A 21,110-nucleotide genomic window follows, 5' to 3' on the forward strand; every position below is an offset into this window, starting at 1 on the left:
GCAGGAAGCCATAAGAGACACAGTCACTTAGGCCAACTCATCACAATCGGAAGAGGGATCTTTCGCGAGTGAAAAACAAACAAATATAACAAATAAAAGGACAAAGAAAGAACGCCGCCTTCCGGCGTAAACGCTAACGTCGGCTTGAAACCCTAGGTCACCTTCCCCGGCGGTGTTCAGGCATGTTCGGTAATGAATTTCGTCAAGTGTGCGGTTCGGTAAATACATCGCATTCGGTATAATTTTTTCTCCTGTAGCATCTAGAATGAAAGAACATTATTTCTTGCGTCAACCAAGACACGAATAAGCGGAATCGTGCATATAATAAATTAACGACGAGGCCTAAATTTAGGATCAACTGCCTAGTATTAATAAATGAAGAAGGACGATGAAAGTGGAATAAACGAGAACGTCGTCGTCGGCGCGGCCGAATCCAAAAACTCCGCACAATGCGTGCGATGCTTTAGCGATTCAACTACAGCGAAAGATATGCCTTCGCCCTCCCTTTTAAACGTTCCCTTTTGTGCCACTCTCATTTTTAAAAAAGAAAAAGAAATTCTGGTGTTTTACGTGCCAAAGCAACGATCTCGTTATGAGGCACGCCGTAGTGGGGGGCACCGGATTCATTTCTGAGATTCTTTAACGTGACCCCAATGCACGGGACACGGGCGTCTTTGCATCTCGGCCCCATCGAAATACAGCCGCCGCAACCGGGCTTTGGTCCCACGACCTCATGCTTATAGCAGCGGAACACCATAGCCGCTAAGCCAGCGACTTTCGTTTCTATTAAGCTTTATGTCGTGCGTGTACGAAGTGGATCGTAAATTTTAACTTCAATCTTTAATAATTCTACAATCGCAGAACAATTGAGTTCTTCTGTATGTGGCTTCAATATATATATCGTTACTCGATTTAAGCCAAGCGTATTTTTAAAGATGAGAATCACAACTTTGCGGTTATCGTTGGTTTACTTACCTAACAGTTTCTGTCGGTGGACCGACCTTTTTCAAGAGATGAGAAAAGTCCGACTGACCGAAACTGTTCGGTAACTAAACCGAAAATAACCGCGAAGTTGTGCTTCTCATCTTTCTATTTATACATATAATCTTCCACCGTGGCTTTCACTTTCGTAATTCCTCCCATAAACGGAGAACGTTCTGCCCACTGGTTTTGCTGACTGCTGAAAACGATATACCCGAAAGAAAGTGTCCGAGAAAATCGCTCGAGCTATACTGTGTAAGCGTATTGTAATGGGCGCGCATCGAAGCCATTACCGAGACTTAATTTGAAAGAATCTCACAGCGGGAACGGCCGCCTTCTCAAGAACAATTTCGTCTTCTGCAGTACTGCCTAGTGTGCCTTCCGAAATTACGCGCACAGACGCTAGCCACCCTTGTAGCCTGCGTCGCCCAGGAAACGCGTACAAACTGTCAAACCCGACATTTGCGCGATAGCGCACTAGCAAGCGCGCCTCACTCCCAACCGCGCATTGGCGCAGGGGCACGAGTGTGATAGCCACTAGCGGTGGGGGGGCAGACGCTTTTTTCGTCCTCGCTGTACGGTGAGGATGAACCTGAGGAAGAGAGAGTGGCGAGGTAAGGAGGTGGCCCCAGGACCCAGGACAACACTATGACGTCGGCGGTGGAATGAAGACGAAGCGTAAACGGAAATTACCGGCGGACGATCACAGCGAACCAATTTTCGAACTGCTGTAGCAGCGAAAGCGAGCTCGAAAAAAATAATAAAGGAAAAAACGCCTGTCAAGACGTGAATGCTGCCCGACCATACGTCTCACCAAAAACGTCTTCCCGAGGAAAAGCCTGAAAGACATAAGTGCGGAGATGTGATTTGTGCCAGCCCATGACGGTCGTACTCGTGCACCAGGAAAGAGGAAAAACGGACCACGGCGTTAGGTTGACAGCCAGTGATGAACTCTTAACCCCGTGCGTCCTGGAGTGTAGGTGATTGCACTATGGCTGGACAGGCGCACCACCATGGGTGATGTTTCGGAATCTGACCTTGCCATGAAGAAACTGCTACGCGGGTGAACAGATTTGAATTCGCCGGCTGCCCGCGAGTGGCTCCGTAGTCCACGCGACTCTGGCATTCCGTATTGTCACGATTGATGTCCTGGTGTGAGCTGTGAACTTCATCGCTTTCCATAATAAAGATAATATTTCGGCTATCTATTGAAAACTTGTCTCCGGTAACACATTCCAGGAATGACCACTTCCGGCCTAGACTTACCCGCCGCCAATTTGCTGACGGTGTAATTGGTACCGGATAAAAAAAATTCACATAGAAAGTTAAATCTGCTTTTCTGTATGGCGATAATATAAATGCACTTATAACTGCTATACGGCGTGAGCTAAAATGTGCAGTTTTTTCAATCTTTCAGACAGACTAAAACAAGGTAGAGCCTTAGGGTTTTGCGGACTGCACTGCTTAGATACAGTTCCTCACCTCAACGTCTCCCAGCTAGAGCAGTTATAGGGCTTCCAGAAAACCAAGCCTTAGTACTCTTCTAGTTATGCTTGAGCTTCACCAAAGCAATAAACTTGCTTGACACCTTTGTATCATGAAGATTCCATACCCCCCACACGGCAGTAGCACTTACCTACAAGGCCATCTTTATTTTTCTAATGTATGATAGTACAAGAAGCTACATGTGTCATCTACTACATTGTGTTATCTTGTGAACCTCTGATCCCCCAATACATATGAGAAGCAACGTTCATCCAAGCTAGCTCTACCATTGCCAATGTTCTACTGAGAAATGTAAGAATATTCCGAGCGCCTCCCAGCAAGACTACGCGCGCCAGAAAAGAAGAAACAAGAAAGCGTCAAATGAGGACCTATGGGAATGCATACTGGTGCAACAAAACTGGCCCTTGGCATTTCAAGGAATCATCCGTGCACCAACCGGCCCCCATGTTTTTTTTACCATTTGTCCTTAGGACTTCTTATACGATGCATATTTTTGTCTCTGTGGCACACCCGACAAGTAAGTAAAAGTGAAGAAGAAAAAAATGCTGTTCCCTCGTGAGTGTTACTTGCTTAGTAATTCCCCATTACACAGCATTACTGCAGCCACTGCATTACTACTACCAGTGGCTGCTAGCTTTCATTTAAAGGAGAATTCAGTCAGATGATAGTTTTCTCAAGCTACATCACGTTGTTTTTCATGCGTTAACATCAGGAGGGTCAAAGTGTATATTTATATATATATATATATATATATATATATATATATATATATATATATATATATATATATATATATATATATATATATATTGCAATTGACGGTCGTCTGCTCCGAACAACCGTCAGTTGCACTTCGTTCCTCGAAGAGCGGAGACGTGTGTCGACTGAGCTCCTGAACCACACTCTGCAATGTGGTGAACGCTGTTCAAGCAATGGATAGTGGTACCTCAAAGTGATGCGACGTAATGCTAACACATTTCTCTGGCGTTTAACGATAAATCGTCACTGATTTTTTTTTCTTACTCTCCTTGGTTTCTTGAGGCAAATGTTGGAGCACGAAAGCAATTTAACGCGATTTAATACCGTAGATTCTCACACAAGAAAGCTCGAAAACTTCCTTCTTGTGTTTGGCTGACGGTTGATTGATTTGTAGCGTTTATTGGCGCAAGGGCCAGATGTGGCCAAAGAGCGCCAAGCCGATGATTCGTGCTTCTCGATGATATATGAGTGTTAATTGCGGGGAGTATATGAAACAGGGCTGTATAGAGGCCTAAAAACATTCGCTAAAAAGTGCAAAATATACATGTGGTGCAATGTGGCTGTAAATGGGCCTCAAGTTTATTCGCTCTAAAGTGCGTAAAGTGCAAGTATGTACATATTAAAAAAATGACAGTGATTGATCGTGTCTGCGATGACGATAGATGTTTCACGAGATATGGATGATCAGTAAAATATGTAATGGCTATAGCACTAGTGCCTCAGCAAGGCCTTGAAAGCAAGGACTGGGAGGCACGTGCTCTAGAAAATGGTTTCATTGCAGCTACGACCTCCAGGTGGAGGCCATGCTACAAGTAGCCTGGCCAAATTACATTTAAGGTGTCAGTTTCAGTTAAAACGTTTAATACTGCTTGAAAAGTAAAAAGGGGTTCATTGCTCAGAAAGAATGCTGGGTGTAGCGTTATGTGTTGGAGATAAGCGGAGGGGAAGTAATTTTTCCTTTCTGCCTCTATTTCAGTGCATTGGATAAGAACATGAATAACGGTAAGCCTGTTGCCACATTTGGTACATGTCAGAAGTTCACTTCTTGTCAAAAGGTAGGAATGAGTGGCGTACGTATGTCCTATTCGTAATCTACACAGAAGCACTTCCTTATGTCTTGCTGTTCTTTCAGATATCCAGTTTCCTAATTTCGGTTTGATAACGTGTAGCTTATTCGCTATTGCATTATCCCACTGGTCTTGACAGTACTTCCTCAGTTTGTGGCGTAAGAAGGGCTTAAGTTCTTTTGCTGGCATGGGTTTATTCATATCCGTTTCATTAAAGGCGACTGACGAGAATGGCCCAAGAGCTGCATACGCGACACCAGCAGATGATCTGGAAACATCTTTATAAAACTCGGCACAGCAGTACTTTGCTTGGAGTTCGAGGAAGTGTGATCGTATGTGTGCCTCAGGTCCATGTTTCGTTATTGCGACAAAAGAGATATCGCACTCCATGGTCTGCCATTCCCAAGGCGGTGGAAGGCGAGTGGGAGGCATTACAATATTTTCTGAGAAGTGGATGTCTGTTTCTGCTGCCATTGCTTCCAAGCGCAGGCTCAAGGGAGTTCTAATAAGTGGGCGGTTACTGTAGTCTGGCAGCAGACAGGTCGCTAACGATGGAATGGCATGGATGTTCGGTGTCTGATTTTACCTTAGTGTAGTATGATAAACTTAAGAATGTTCTGCGTAGATGTATGGACCATTCGTTGGACTCAGTATAGAGACTTTCGACAGGGCTCGTTCTAAAGGCGCCTGTTGCCAGTCGTAATCGAGGTTGTGGACTAGGTCGATAATTTTTAGCGCACTCTCTGTTGCGGAGTGGTACACCACGGCTCCGTAGTCGAGGCGTGATTGTACGAGACTCTTATACAGGCTAAGCAGACACTTCCTGTCACTGCCCCAAGTTGTTCGAGAGAGCAGCTTGAGGAGGTTCATGGTCTTCAGGAACTTTTTTTTAAACGTATATTAAGTGGGGAATGAAGTTAAGCTTTGTGTCCAGGATAACACCTAAGAATTTGTGTTCAGAGCTGAGAGTTAGTCTTTCTCCATTAAGGTTAATATCTGGTTGTGGTAGTACACCTCTCCTGTTTGAAAATAGGGCACATGTGCTTTTTGGGGGTTCAACTTAAAACCATTCTCGTCCGCCCACCTTGAGAATCTATTCAAGCCAAGCTGTAGCTGCCTCTCGCAAATGCCAAGATTGCATGACCTGAACCCTATCTGTACATCATCCACACAGACGGAATAGAAGAGTGTGCGAGGTAATACGGTGTGAAGGGAGTTCATTTTAACAATAAATAACGTACAGCTCAGCACTCCACCCTGCGGTACACCTGTCTCCTGTATGAACGGTCGAGTCTGCACGTTGCCAACTCTAACACGAAATGTCCTGTCAGAGAGATAACTTTCAATTACTCTCAGCAGGTTGCTGCGAATTCCCATTGCAGAAAGATCCCGAAGGATCCCGAAGCGCCCCGTAGTATCATACGCCTTCTCCATGTCAAGAAACACTGATAACACAAGCTGTTTGTGGACAAAAACATCCCTGATATACATTTCCATTCGCACAAGCTGATCTGTCGTCGATCTGCTTTCTCTGAAACCACATTGTTATGGGTCTAATTTCTTAATTTCTTGTTTATTTCTAAATAGTGGACCAGGTGGCTGTTTACCACCTTCTCAAATACTTTGCGTAAGCAGCTCGTCAATGCTATAGGCCTATAACTATGTGCCAAAGAAGCATCCCTACCCTGTTTCACATTGGGAATTGCGATGGCTTCTTTCCAAGCAGAAATAATTTGGCCGGAAGACAATATAGAATTGTAGAGACAAATAAGGGTTTTTTTCTGCTTGAGACGGCAAGTGTTTTAGCATTTCATAAAGGATGCGGTCAGAACCTGGGGCAGATTTGTTCCAGCTGTTCAGGGCTGCCAGAAGCTCTGACATGCAAAAAGGTCTATTGTATGCCTCGCATTTAACGTTCCAACGGTAGGTGAGATAAACATTCCCGGGAAGCCCATGAGAAAAGTTTTATGTTACTGCTTCGTCTACTACACAAAAAAGCCTGCTTGCGCTGTTTGCTCAGCAGTCACGTGACACAACCCTCTATACTCTTCCTTCTTCCGTCCCACCCGACAACAACAAAGTGTACAATTAAACGAACACTCTATGACTTGATATGGAGCATATCCAATGTAGCTGGTTCCCCGCAAGTTATCGATACTGATGTCACGCACGCCGCCATGGTTGGTTGTTCCGGCACGAGCACGTTAGACAGACTTCTCGCTCTCCCATGTTATACACTTCGATCGCGGCCATATCCCAAGATATTAGCCGATCGCGACACCAATGGAGCGCTGGGCGGTGATCACCGCACAACAACTCAGGGAATGAGATCAGTCTGCTCAGAAGGCCCTTTTTTAACCATTTCGGGTTTTTGTTCTTTTTTTTTCGCAGCGCCTCGTTGATCCACCCACAGGAAGCCGCAACCATTGAGCGACAAGAAGAAAATGAGTATTGCGGCGCATCAAGTCTCGTGCACCGACACTCTGTCTTAATAAAGCCGTGCAGTGTTCTGGAAGTCAGAGGCGACGTCAGCCAACCATGGGCCGAATTCACAAAGCTACCGGTACGACGTAAGACCTCACTGAGGTTTTCCGGTGCCTTGGCCGGCTCACCTTTGGCTATCGTGTCTAATTAGCGCATGGGTGTCGTCCGGCGACAAACCGCCACTTTGCTGGTGGACATCCCTGCTCCCGATTAGCCGACGCTATCCCCAGCTTCAGAAGGCTGCACGGTTTTACTGAGACACGACGCAGACGTGTGCATGAGGACGCGAGAGAAACGTCAAAGAAGCGAGGGCCGCTGCGCTATGCAGTCGTCGTGTATGTATGTATGTATATACGTGACATGAAGCGCCGCAGAGTAGCAGAAGAGCGCTGGCGTTTCGATGCCGTGGCTTGCCGCGATGAAATAATGCGCGTGCCAGGTTGTCGGGTCCCGGGCGAAGATACCGCTGTTGCTGCTCGCGGCAGTTGCCTGCACCTCCTCGCCCACAGAGCCAACGCTGGTTCCCCGTATCTGGCTTCCGCCGCTCACGTCGCCGAGCCGGTCGAGTGGGTGGAGCGTCAGCAGCGGATGCACTCGTCAAAGCGACGAGTGTGGCGCTGCGCCCGAATAGCTGGCAGCCTTTGTTCTCGTTGGAGAACGATGGTGCCCAACACCGGGGCCGGAAACTGTGGGCTCTCTAAGAAAGCCTGCGGCTGAACGCGCTGACGGTGGAGGCGTAAGGATAACCAAAACGAAAAGTGCGGTGCCATCTACAACAAGAAAAATGAAAGCAAAAAGGACAAATGGGAAGTGCAGTGAGTTTGCATGCGTAGTGCGTACAGCCCCATGAAAAATAATTGCTTCAATGTTACGTTATCTTGCTGTCATTTCATCTCGTATCGTTTTTGTTTGATTACCTACCATACCAGTAAAACGGTGTCAACCCATATCAGAAAATCAGATTCAATTGCAGGAAGAGATCATAATTTATTGGTGTACTACACTTACATATTTCAATCCCTTAGCGTGCTGTTTATGCTAGATGAGAATTCTGTGTTAGTAGGGCACGGCGTTCCACCGTGATATAGGTTCGATTTCCTTTGTACGTGGTAAAAGGTAATATCTGGAATCAAATTCACCCCTGTGGCTCATAGTTAACCAGCACACATCGCAAGGTGCAGTACTGTTATGGTTATCAAAGCTCCCACAACTTCTGAAGCAATCTTATTTTTTTTCTGTTACTCTTTATTGCTCTGTTACAAATACATTCTTTTTACTTGGTCACTTAGAAATAGAAAGAGGTCTGCAAAAGTTACTTGAGTTTCGTCAGCACAGATGAAGCAGCTGCCCAGGCAGCGATAATGAAAAAGAAGTAACGGAAATATTATTTTAATTTAAATAATTACATTAATTAACCTATTACTTAGAAAACTTAGGGCACTTGTTTACGTTAGAAAGTTGCAGTGAATGGTTATAGAAGTATACTTCCCCGTTTGTGCATATCGAAATGTCCGCGTAAACCGATGTAACTCGCGCCAAATTATTCGTTCAATTTACCTGACCGCGCGCGTGGCACCACGAAGCGCATGGCTCGCGGTGCAACCCCTCTGGTTAGGGAAGGGCAACATCAACCTCCGCCATACCGCTCCCGTCTGGCCCCTGCTGCCGAAGTGATTCTGTGTTCCATAGGTACTGCTTGACGAGTTGACTTTTCGAGGAAAGTTGATGTTTTCCGTCGTGAAGACCTTCGACGGTGACGTCGTCTTCGCCGCACTTTCACAGAGGCCTCTTTGTGGGTAGAGTTGTCTCTCACCATTTGTTTAAGAATAGTGATCTCTTTCTTGATCTGGGGACAGTCTTTGGAAGAACCCGCCGTGGTTGCTCAGTGGCTATGGTGTTAGGCTGCTGAGCACGAGGTCGCGGGATCGAATCCCGGCCACGGCGGCCGCATTTCGATGGGGGCGAAATGCGAAAACACCCGTGTACTTAGATTTAGGTGCACGTTAAAGAACCCCAGGAGGTCAAAATTTCTGGAGTCCCCCACTACGGCGTGCCTCATAATCAGAAAGTGGTTTTGGCACGTAAAACCCCATATATTATATTATTATCTTTGGAAGAGGCGCAGTGGTTACCCTGACAGTTAGGGCACTTAAACGTAGTTGCACTGCAGTTGTCTGAGTGTGGTTCGGCGTATCAAAGGCACATGGCCGAATTTCTGCAAACACCCTTCACATGGCCAATCTTCTGACAACTGAAGCATTGCATTGGTCTTGGAATAAATGGTCGAACCTGGCGGCGAAAGTGGCCGACCTTCACGTAGGGTAGAAGGCAGTCGCCTTGGAACGTCATCTTCACACTACGTGTGTTGCCGAGGCGACCAACATGCACAATGACGTTATGTTCACTTGCTGGTTTTATGGTAACATGGAGGTCTGCATTAGGTATTTCATTGTCAATGTCATAGATGACTCCTGTTATTGTGGCACTATTCGATGGCACGATGGAGCGGACCTTGATGCTTCCCAGCTGCGTTACATGTTGTAGTATGTTCAGCGCACTCGGGTTCATCACATCGATTGCCAGGATGTTTCGCCTAGTGTTTATTCTGACATCCTTGATCTCTTTCGGCACGGTGTTTTCTAGATACACGAAGAGTGCTTGCCTGTTGAGGAAGTACAGGTTGTCAGTAGCATTCTGTGGCACAAACAGGATGCAGTGAGGCCGTCGTTGAGGCGCTGTTTTCACGGTGTTCGAGCTGGACGCCGAAGATGAGTTGAAAATTATTCATTTGGCCTTGCGGTAGTGGATTAGCCGAAAGCTGTCTTCCGAGGACTCGTCACCTGATGCGGAGTACAGCTCTATGTACTCGCTATCACGCGACGTATTTTCTTGCTTCCGCGAACCGATGGCCTTGGGTAAACGGGAACCGGTAGGGTCCTCGGATGTTGTACATCCATCATCGCGATGGAGGGGGCGGTAGACCCCACAGGTGCAGTGAGAAGCCCAGAAAAGCACAGAGACGGGCCGGATGTGTTCCGAAAGAGAACCTTCGCCGTGAAAAATAGCGTGACGTGAAGGTTATCGCAGTATATAAGCAGGAGAGGTATCGGCGCTAAAAACAACTGCGTTATCGATGGGGTGGACACGTATGGTTCGTACACCCGAAGAACAACATGCGTACAATGTGCGCCGGAGCGAACAGCGACGAGAATGCAAACGGCGCCTGCGCGACGCGACCACTGACAAAGAACTTCTCACAATGCTGAACGAAAACGGCAATCACGAGCCCGGGCAAACATTCTACTTTGTGAAGGTGTAGTGGCAGGGAAAGCACTTTGCTTTTCATTTGAGGGCTTTGACTGTCGTCAGCTTTCGCTGCCATTTCGTCTTCACAGAGTGGAATGGTTGTCATTTTCTCGAAGAGGGTACAAAGTCTACTTGAATGACGTCCCTACAGATGAATTATCTGCCAAAGCGTACATAATTTGCCAGAAGTACCAAATAAATATATTGACAAATTAAGCTAAATGCATTAATAATCTTCTTGATCATAAACATTACGGCACATGCTTGCATTGAAAAGTTGAAGGGAACCGTAAGAAAGGTCTAGTTTCGTGTTTCTGCATTTAAAATGGCCATTTGGACGAAATGACTGGCGTCAAATTATTCATTCAATTTGCCTGATTGCGCGCCGGGCATCGTGAAACGCGGCTCGCGAACCGGCCCCTGTGTGACTCATAAATGAGTCCTGATAAAATGATACGGCTGTCACTCTTTTCACGACCTCCCAATTGGCGCTGTGCGCAACGTCCCATCAGCGGAAGTTTCCAGCACTCCAAACACCGATTTTGAAAGGGAGAAAACTGCCAGATCTCTCTCTTCAAAGGAATGGCCGCCACTTCCGCTTACACGACCGCCAGAAGAGCCGCAGAAGAAGCCACTCCCATTACAGCAAGGGGCTGTATCCGAGTAGTCGCGTAAAACAGATGAGCAAGTGATAGCTCTTATTAGGCCTTTAATGAATGCCACTCGCGTGTTGCTAAGCAACATGCACACACCGTCTGCCAGAAGCGCGCTTCAAGTACTGGACGCTCTGAGTCCGGTGCTGGCAACCCTTGAGTAGATCATGGCTACACAGCCGCTGTCTTTTAGGGATGAGGTCCGAGAAGCAGCTTTCTTTCAGTGTAATGCAGAGCATGCCTTTCGGATTTCCGTCGCTTTGTGTATACCAACATGTTTCCCATTATCATCATTTGCGAGCCGAACTTATCGAACACGATCGATCTTTCTGGATATGAATCGTTTATGTCGTCAACTGTTAGTGAAAACAGTAAGGTTTTGATGTTTATTCGCCGTGACCTCACCTACATTCATCAGCCTGTACCACCTAATTACGATAATCAATATATATGCCTGAACGTAAGGAAAAAGAATTTGGCCTTTACTTTTGTGGGCGCCTACCTATCTCCGTCAAGTCGATTTGGTCACAAAAGACAACGAAACATCCTTTCCTCAATTCCCAATTCCTGGGTTATTATTGGAGATTTCAACGCCCATAATACACTCTGGGGAAGTCCGAAGGTGAACGCAAGAGGCAGAGCTCTGGTATCTCTCGCCTCCAGTAATGAACTTTGGCTGCTGAATGATGGAAGTCCTACGTTCTTACGTGTCTCCACATGCAGCAGCTGTCTTGACTTGGCTTTCGTCTCACGAAGCTTCTCAGACGTGCAGGGTGGTTTGCGGACATAGAGACGCACTGAAGCAACCATATCTCCACGTACATCAAGATCAGAGGATTGTCCCCTTCCAAAATACGGAATACGATCCAAGAGAGGAGTGGTCTAAATTTCAGTCTATCATGGAAGAACACTGCGACGCCAATCCATCTTTCTACTTGGAAGAGGCAATCAAAAGCGCGGTTCATGACACTATGCGCACTCTCACATGCTCTTCGATACTGACGGAATTTGATGTGGAACTAAAACGGCTTCGAGCAATCCGACAACGTGCTGAACGAAGATACCGACGTACGAAGACGATGGACGATTTACGGACCGCCAGACGCAAGCAAGAAAAGATCCAGCACCGGTTAGACAAGCTGGAATCGCAAAGTCTGACTGCCTTCTGTGAGTCGCTAGATCCACGCAAACCTTTCTCGCAACTATGGAGAATGGTGCGCGGTCTCCGGACACTCCCCGTACAGTGATTCCCATTCAAGGCTCTTGCCCTCTCTCAAATGAGATCGGAGATTGACGTGGCAGAAGATTTCTGCGCCAGATTATCCGGTCAACTCACAGATACCAACATTCCATCACCTTCGAGTAGTTGTCCTCCACCATGTGATCACCGCATCGATCTACCATTCTCAATCCACGAACTTAAGGCAGCATTAGCTTTGTGTAGCCGCACATCAGCGCCAGGACCTGACGGAATTTCCTACCGAGCTCTGTGTCACCTGGGCGAACGAACGAGAGGTGTTCTCCTTGAGTTGTACAATGAATCTTCGAGAGATAGTACGCTATCAACAACCTGGAAGACAAATCACCTTGTTCCACTGCTGAAGCCTGGCAAGTCGCCGTTAGAACTCTCATCATATCGCCCATCGCTTTGGCGAGCTGTGTGGGAAAAGTAATAGAGATGATAGTCCTAGGACGCCTGGAGTGGTACTTGGAGTACCACAACACCTACCCCAATGCCATGGCGGGCTTTCGACGTAGTCGATCGTCGATCGATAGCGTCGTCGACTTGGTCACCTACATTCAGCATGAGAAATGCCGTAAGCATCTCTGCGCGTCTTTATTCCTCGACGTTAAAGAGGCGTAGGACAACGTTACACATGAAGCCATCCTCTCTGCGCTCGCAGAGGTAGGAGTGGGCGGTCGGATGTTTCAATGGATACGGAGCTATCTCTCCATGCGATCCTTTTTTGTAAGCAGCGAGGAAGGCCACACTTGCCTACATTATAGCTACCGCGGCGTCCCCCAGGGCGGTGTACTTAGCCCTGTGTTAATTAATCTAACGCTAATTGCTCTTCTTGAGCACGTGCCAACAACAGTCAGGCTATCAATGTACGCGGATGACATCTGCAGATGGACGTCAGCAGTAACACGCCTACAGTTGCGAGCGAGAATTCAGAGAGCCGCCACCTAAACTGCTATCTACCTCCGTAATTGAGGCCTGGAAATTTCCTCCGAGAAATGCGCACTATAGGGCCATGTACGCGCAAACCCATGGCAAACTACAGCGTAATGATAAATGGCCAAATAATACGACGGGTGCGATCGTACAAGTTTCTAGGTGTCATAATCTACAAGGACTTGTCATGGAGTCCTCACGTACCCTACGTGAAATAGCGGTTCACAGGCATCTGCCACCTGTTCGTTTTTCGCTGGCAAGACTTGGGGAATTTCGAGAAGTGCCATGTTACAACTGAACAGGGTGATTTTTCTAGGATTTCTGCGATACAGCTTACCAGCTATACCCGACACAGGTAAAACGAATCTACGCACAATACAAAGTCTTCAGGCTCAAGCGCTCCGGATCTGTCTAGGCATGCCTCAGAGTGCTTCAACAGTGGCTACGATAGCAATCTCTAGATACCACCTTGTCAAGACCCAGATTGAAATTGAAGCGCTCAGGAACCATATAAGGCATCTAGCCAGGACTCCTCGTCTCATCACTTAGCCTCTCTACCAGCATACAGACCACACACATCTTTCAGCCAAACGATAACCGCATATGATGAATCATTGCCAGCTTGTTTCACTCCGGCTGCGAGACCTTCGATTCCGCCATGGTGCATCGCTTAGCCAAAGATCAACCTCACAATACCTGGCATCTCGAAAAAAGCTGATCTATCATCACCAGCCCTTAAACAACTCACGCTACAATGTTTGTACGAGAACTACCATGACTCTACGCATATTTACACTGATGGATCTGTCCTTCCAAACAGCTCCGCGGCGGCAATCGTCATACCAGCGAAAGCTACAACAATCAAATTTAAGACGACCCACGTGACAACATCGACGGCAGCAGAGCTCGCAGCGCTCTTTACTGCCCTTCATCACACTGGTGATGAACCGCCACACAAGTGGACGGTATTCTGCGATTTGAAGGCGGCACTGCAGTCTCTATTGTCACCTTTACGACGCGAACCGCACGAACAACTAATATTTCACATTACAGAGACGTTACACCATATAAGTGATTCAGGCCATGAAATAACCTTCCAGTGGCTTCCAAGTCAATGCGGGATTATCAGCAATGAACGGGAGGATCAAGCTGCCCGCTCAGCCCATACTGAGGAGCACCACGTCCCAATTCCACTTTCTAGAACTGACGCAGCACGGAAGCTCCGTCTACTGGCTCGGCGGTGCACCGCGTCGCAATGGAATGAACCACATTTAAGAAATACGTGACTGCATTCACTTGATCCCACATTAGGTCTTCGAGCGCCATCACAGCTTCGCCGTAGACAGGCCACGCTTTTATATCGACTGCGATTGGGCATTGCCTTTAGCATAGCCTATGCATTCCGCATAGGGATGACCGACACAGCAACCTTGTGACCACTGCGGCCGTGAAGAATCGATTGAACATATGTTGTGCGCCTGCCCGCAGTACAGTCCACAGAGGGAATGCCTTCGCTACGAACTTAAACCAGCTGCAATGGAAGACCAACCGCTATCGGAAAAAAGAATTTTACACCATCGAAAGGACCTACGGTCATAGAAGAAGGCCGTGAAAGCACTATTGCGCTTTTTGCGATCTACCGGCCTTTGTGAACGTCTTTAAATGGAATGCCTCTTGTGTGTGTGTGCCTCCGTGTGTGCGTGCTTTTTTTTAATGTTTTCCTCTCTGTCGTCTTTCTAACCCCTATCTCCCATCCCCAGTGTAGGGTAGCGAACAGGAGACTGATATCTGGCTAACCTGCCTGCCTTTCCTCTTTATCTCTCTCTATATCTGCGCCACCGCACTGCACCCGGCCGTACGCGATCACACACAAAGCAAACAATGAAACCCATTGTGTATGGGTTTGTTAGAAATCGCTAAGACCGTTTCTGTTGCCGGACGCCGGAAAAGCTACGGAAGGTTAGTCATACGGGTATACAGCTTTCGCTGTGAAAACAGCGTTCGAAGCACACACACAAAAAAAGAAAGAGAAACCAGATATCTTATGCACATTGCGTATCGTTTTATGATTCCGCGTCGAACACTATCGTGTCGTATTTTGATTTAACCTACTAACTTGCGAGCACAGTAACCGTGCGCGCGGGTCCAAAATCATTTATAATAGACTATAAACCAAAATAAATGAAATAACTTATAGCTTCAGTTTTGCTTAAAATATGTTTCGTTACTGCATATGGCGGAAAAAAATAATAAAAATACCGCGATTAAATTATGGCGTTTTACGTGCCAAAACCACTTTCTGATTATGAGGCACGCCGTAGTGGAGGACTTCGGAAATTTTGACCACCTGGGGTTCTTTAACGTGCGCCTAAATCTAAGCACACGCGTGTTTTCGCATTTCGCCCCCATCGAAATGCGGCCACCGCGACCGGGATTCGATCCCACAACCTCGTGCTCAGCAGCCCAACACCATAGCCACTGAGCAACCACGGCGGGTAAAAGTAACGCGATGAACTTCATAAAATGTCGTTATTGTAGAAATGGACGTTTCGGTTGCCGAAAGCTCCACAGCTGCAAAGACTGACGTGTGCTTGACAGTTGCAGTTTATGAAAGATTGCGACTATAATAACAACAGCAACAACAACGACAAAAAATTTGGCCGGCACTATCTAAAGAAAAAAAGATGCCATGACGCCCAGATGAGCCAAGGCAATAAAAACAAAACGTAGAAGCCTGACTGGCACTGACGCACACGCGAGCGTTTCATGAGAATGCGGTAGAGGAGCCGCAGAATACGATGGGCCGCCGACAGGGACGGGAATAAATAAGAGGGCCATAGAAGGAAGAGAGCGCGGAACGTGGGGAATAGCATGGGAAGCGAAGGATGTGAGAAGGATAGGACACGTATGCAGTTCCTGTGTTTACGAAACCGCACCGCGTGCGTGAGGAATGAGTTACTGGCGGTCGCCTGATAGGGGAGAGAAGAAACCCCTGGCCACAAGTTGCGGTTTCCTGCGCGCCAATTGCGTCCCTTGCGCTTCCATCTCGGAAACACGAGGCCTCGGACAACCTAGCCTGGGCGACAGAGCAGCGGCGCGGGAGAAGTTGCCACCGACAGCGCTCTCTCTTTGATCTGCGAGCGAAGGGAGCGAGAGGGAAACGCGTGATTGAAAACGTGACTTGCTTAGCGACTCGAATCGCGTCCGCGAAAGGCAAGAACGGCAAATAAAGCAGAGAGCACGCGGTTACTGTCGGCCGGAATGGGCGCTGCGGAACAAGCGCGAAAGAAACAGCGCGGAACGGGCAAGATGTACATGCAGGCTTGGCGTGAGCAACTGCTCCGGTCTGTCTACTACAAATAAAAGCAATAGTAATGAAAGCAGAAGAAAGTACATTACGACCGTTTCCTTATTCTAACCTTTGATATTTCTTTATTATTATTATTATTATTATTATTATTATTATTATTATTATTATTATTATTATTATTCGTGTTTTGCTTGGCCTTTAGTTTCACGCTAAAACAATACACACGCGACAGGATAAGTACACGTCCAGAGGGGAGGAGTTCATAAAAGCCAGCGCACTTCGCGAGTCGGGTGTTCTCTTTACTTCTGCCGATGACGTTAAAGGCGAACCCAAACACTACACTTCTGCCTTCTTTCCGGAGCGCTCGGACGAAATTCCGTTAGCTTCCTTCAGTGCGCACTCACACGCAAGGGGGCAACTCTTCACCGGTAGAAGACGCAGCCCGATGAAAAAAGAAGGGGGGGGGGGGACGGGGCAGGAAGTCTTGGCTTTCCGAGATGCCTAATGCATTGTTAACTCGAAGGGGAGATCCCTGCAGACCAGTGACCCCCACGAAGCAATGATGTAGAGAGCAATCGGGGAAAAGAAGTGCTTCGCTCAAAGTCACTCCGTCGCTTTGAAGTCGTCGGCAAAGTATCAGGAGCCATTAGGGAGAGCCAACTCTACCGCAATGAAAAGCGCTACAAAAACCGCACACGGTACGAATTGGTATTTAAGACGAAGAGCCAAATTCATCGTGATGCTCTCTCTCTTTCTCTCTCCTTTTCTGTTTCTTTTCTTCTTTTTAAAGGAACGCGTTAATCAAACACGTAACCCACAAATACGGTTGAAAAGGCACGGAATAAAGGCTATTAGCTGATAAAGAAACGGCTTATATGGCGGATGTATTGACAGCGTGACTTGCCCTTGTATCCTTTCATATATGTTTACTTCCTTTCATTTATTTTTCGTCCTTTTATCGTCACTAAGGAGCAGCGAGCGCAGAGGGCTTGACTTCCTGCGCGGTTCACGCAACACTGACTCCTATACAAGACGACAGAAGCGAGGCAAGATCTACCGGGGGGGGGGGGGGGGGGCGTCGCAGTAACGACACTCTTCCTTCATACACTGCCTTCGAAGCGCAATCAGTTGGGTAGGGCAACTTGCTCAATGCAGTCGCTGTCTTTATTGCGCGTTGTGTTGCCTGTCGCGCGATTACGGTAAGTGACCCGGAAGCCGCCTTTGGGTCCCGCCGCAGTGATACCAGTTTTGGTTGCGCCAGAATAAAGGATCGTTACGGGTTCGGATCTGTTCCAATCGGTTAACCTGAGCAGGTCTGGGGGAGCTGCAGCAAAGCCCGCAGTAGAGACACGCGAGTTGATCTGCCGAAAACGGGTCGCGAGCAATGTTCTATGGCCGTGGCGAATTGGCCCCCCACGTCGCAAAGTAGTCCTCAACTGGCATCGATCGTGTGGCCCGGCTGTGCAAGACGTCTGACGACGCTTTTTACGCAATAACAACAACGTTGGTCACGGGCCTTCCCCTCCTCTAGGCGACTGTAGAGGTAGCTGCCGACGTGATAAAGAAGGTGAAATCGGCCTGCTTTCTAGCACAATTAAATGGCATCTGAAAGGAAGGAAGGAAAGAACGAAACTAAAAAAGACGATACTAACCGGGAGCACAGGATACCACGAGGCGACGCTATGCTGCTAAAATAGTAGCCTCAGTCAAAAGTGTTTTTACGCTGACCGCAAATGCGAAGCACAAGGTCGAAAACTACGGAGACATTTGACAACATGAGCCGCCGACCAAAGCTTATTCGCGCTTCACGAGTATAAATGCGTTTCTCAGTTACCGAGACCGCACTCGGCACTACACGAAACGCAACAGTAGGCCTCGGAAGTTATTTTAATGTTACTATATACTAATGTGTTCCTCGCAGCTGATTTTACGACAAGATTCCGCAGAGTCAAGCAAGTAAGCGAAATTTGCTTGCAGACAAGTCAAAGTATAGTAAGTGCGCGTGCTTTATTTCTTGCACAATGCGCGCTCACAGCGACCAGCTGTATGCTGTACTATGTCGCCCTATAGCGCCCTTCCTTTCGAACTACGCGCGATGAATAGTTCCAGTGACCAACACAACCTTTAGACGAGACAAGGCTGGCGGCCTTATGTCGACTAGAGGTTAGTCTCGGATCAGTGCGTCTGTCGACTGGCACAGCCGCGGTACGCAAAGTGCACCGACCTGGCCTGACGCAACTCCAGCCGCAGCGTCCGTCGCAGAGGCACTTCTTCTTGGAGCTGATGCAGTCCTCGTCGGTCTTGCACTTGCGCAGGCAGCGGCGGCCCAGCGCGGCCGCTTCCTCCCGGTTCTGCGGGCAGCCCTCGCGCACGTCCTCCTCGTCGCCCTCGGCTGCCGATGAAAACAGAGGAAAGCACGTTGGTGCACAGGTTGTGGCGATACACGCCGTACCGTGTCTCAATACAACTATGCGGCACTCTGTGCTCGACCAGGGCCCGTATTTTGTAGCGATGCCTTTTCCGAATCTATTCCTTTTCAGACTTTTCGCGCTTGGCCAGTGGTCAGAGCGACCGTCTGCCCACATTATCAACGGGATCAGGCGGCCGTGTGTGGCGGATGATAAGAATAGCATAGAATAAGGCATGAGGCATCGCCACAAAATAGCGACCCAGGTGTCAGCTAATCAGAGAACATAGAGTGCACAAAGCTGTTTACACTGCGATTGGCCAAATGCCATGTATCTGGTGGCCTTTGTTCGACAGCGCGAAAACGGTGACCAATCGTGAGTAATACACAAGTGCAGTGAGAAGACGGGCTCATTATTAGCTGACGCAAGCATTCACAGCGCTGCATACATCGTTTTAGATAGACGCAGTATCAGCCCCATATTTATATCCATCTGACTCTTACTCCAAGTTACAAAGAACAAAATTAAATTATGGGGTTTTACGTGCTAAAACCACTTTCTGATTATGAGGAACGCCGTAGTGGAGGACTCCGGAAATTTTGACCACCTGGGGTTCTTTAACGTGCACCTAAATCTAAGTACACGGGTGTTTTCGCATTTCGCCCCCATCGAAATGCAGCCGCCGTGACCGGGATTCGATCCCACGACCTCGTGCTCAGCAGCCTAACACCATAGCCACTGAGCAACCACGGCGGTTACAAAGAACATTGACACGCTTATAGTATTACAATTCAGCAAAATTGAGAAACAGTTCTTGGCTATTTCTTAGCGGTCAGTAGCAAGCGCCCTAAACTGGAACTGTCAGACTGGTGCCGCTGAGCCTTATGAAAGATTACGCCGCAATGAAGTCCCCTCATGTCATCCTTTTGTGGTACACTTTCGCTTCGATGTTTTTTATCAGCAACTACTGAGCCCAGGCTGCACTTGCTTGGCAGCAATGAAGACATCGTAAGTTTGTACGTGACAGCACTAGTGTAGCTTATAGGCTGCCGACAGCGAGATTCCTCATTATTATTGATCATCGCGTAGGCATTTCAGCTGCCATAAATAGTTTTCATTAGATTATGACTAATGAAGAATATTGATATTCGCGGCACACAGAGGGAAGTCACAAGATCTACAGCGGTTACGCTTTCATTCCGTACACTGGCGCACTTGCGTAATGCGCCACACAACAAGTGCAACTAGTATTGGAGCGATGAAATATTGCGCACATATTTCTTGCATCGCATGGTCATCACGGAAAGCACTTAGAGGCGACGTGCTATAGCGGTATTCGTGACGGCTAATACAACACGGAAATAACCAGCAGAATCGCTGACGTATCGCTTACACGCGCTTCACTGTCATATTCTCCGAGCATGCATATGCACGCAAGAATTCCGCCAATAACTAAACCGACAGACACAAAATAGAGGATTTCTTTGGAACGGGTACGCTAAGAGGTGGAGGGCAAGGCTTCATCTTCGACGGTGGTGTTAAGGAAAGCATGACCGATAGCCGTTCTACCTTGCGTGGGCAACGTTTAAGCCATCTGAGCAATGTTCTTGACGATGGCGTTTTTGTTTTTTTGTTTATCATAAAAATAAAGCACCACCATGGCCTTAGCGCTTCATAGAAGGAGGAACGACTGGCGGTCGACAGCTGGTCCGTGTGAGCCCGCAACTAACCTGGAAGATATGAGCCGATGCAAACGGGTGCGCGGGCATTGCATACACGCAACAGGAGGCGAAATGCGGATGGCCCTTTTAGAGCACGTTTTAACTTGATAGAATTTTAGCACGGGGGTAATTCATAACGTCATGGTCGGAGAAGGAAAAAATAAAGCCAACGAAAAGGGTATTCGGGCGAACGAACGAAATAGTCGCCATCAGGGTGGAAGAAAGGGGGGAGGGGTTCCGCTACAGCCAGAAGGGCTGCGTCTTACAAACGGCGCATGAACGAGCGAGGCATATTAATAATCGGGGCGATGTGAGAGCAAGAAATGTGCGATAAAGAAATGCAGAACGTAGAAAGAAAAACCCGCAATACGGAAGCGCTCTGGCTGAACGCCAAGCTCGTCTCCTAAGCTGGGCGCATGTCGTCGTGTTTCGACCTAACAGGCGAAAGCGTCCGCTCTGAAGCGTGGGGAGTGATTTCTTTTCACGAAGCCCTCTAGGAGGTCCGAGGAGTCTGGAAAGCGGCTTTAACAGCGAAGACGTATCGCGGTGTCTGTTCATTAATATGGATAAGAGCTGGAGCCCACCTTTCTTCCAGGCAGCTATAGGGGAAGACACCGTGCGCATAGGTGCAAAAAGTGGTGCAATTTGAAGATAAAGCGAGGCCGCAAAGGACGTATGGCGCTTTAAAACAGAGCTCTTCCCTGAAGGTTCTTCTCCTCTGTAGAAAACCCTAAGAAGA

General features: G+C 47.8%; 1 protein-coding gene across 4 annotated transcripts in view; it reads right to left on the reverse strand.

The window, feature by feature from the left end:
• The window catches only part of Hasp (Hig-anchoring scaffold protein), an 810,838-nt gene that overhangs the window by 339,863 nt on the left and 449,865 nt on the right, over positions 1 to 21,110 (reverse strand). For all 4 annotated transcript variants that reach the window (XM_065432842.2, XM_065432843.2, XM_070523594.1 and 1 more), the window contains exon 4: positions 18,467 to 18,634. In XM_065432842.2, the coding sequence (XP_065288914.1) occupies positions 18,467 to 18,634 (168 nt within the window). The remainder of the gene's footprint in view (positions 1 to 18,466; positions 18,635 to 21,110) is intronic.

Source organism: Dermacentor albipictus, chromosome 1, assembly GCF_038994185.2.
Source record: "Dermacentor albipictus isolate Rhodes 1998 colony chromosome 1, USDA_Dalb.pri_finalv2, whole genome shotgun sequence".
NCBI classification, from domain to species: Eukaryota; Metazoa; Arthropoda; class Arachnida; order Ixodida; family Ixodidae; genus Dermacentor; species Dermacentor albipictus.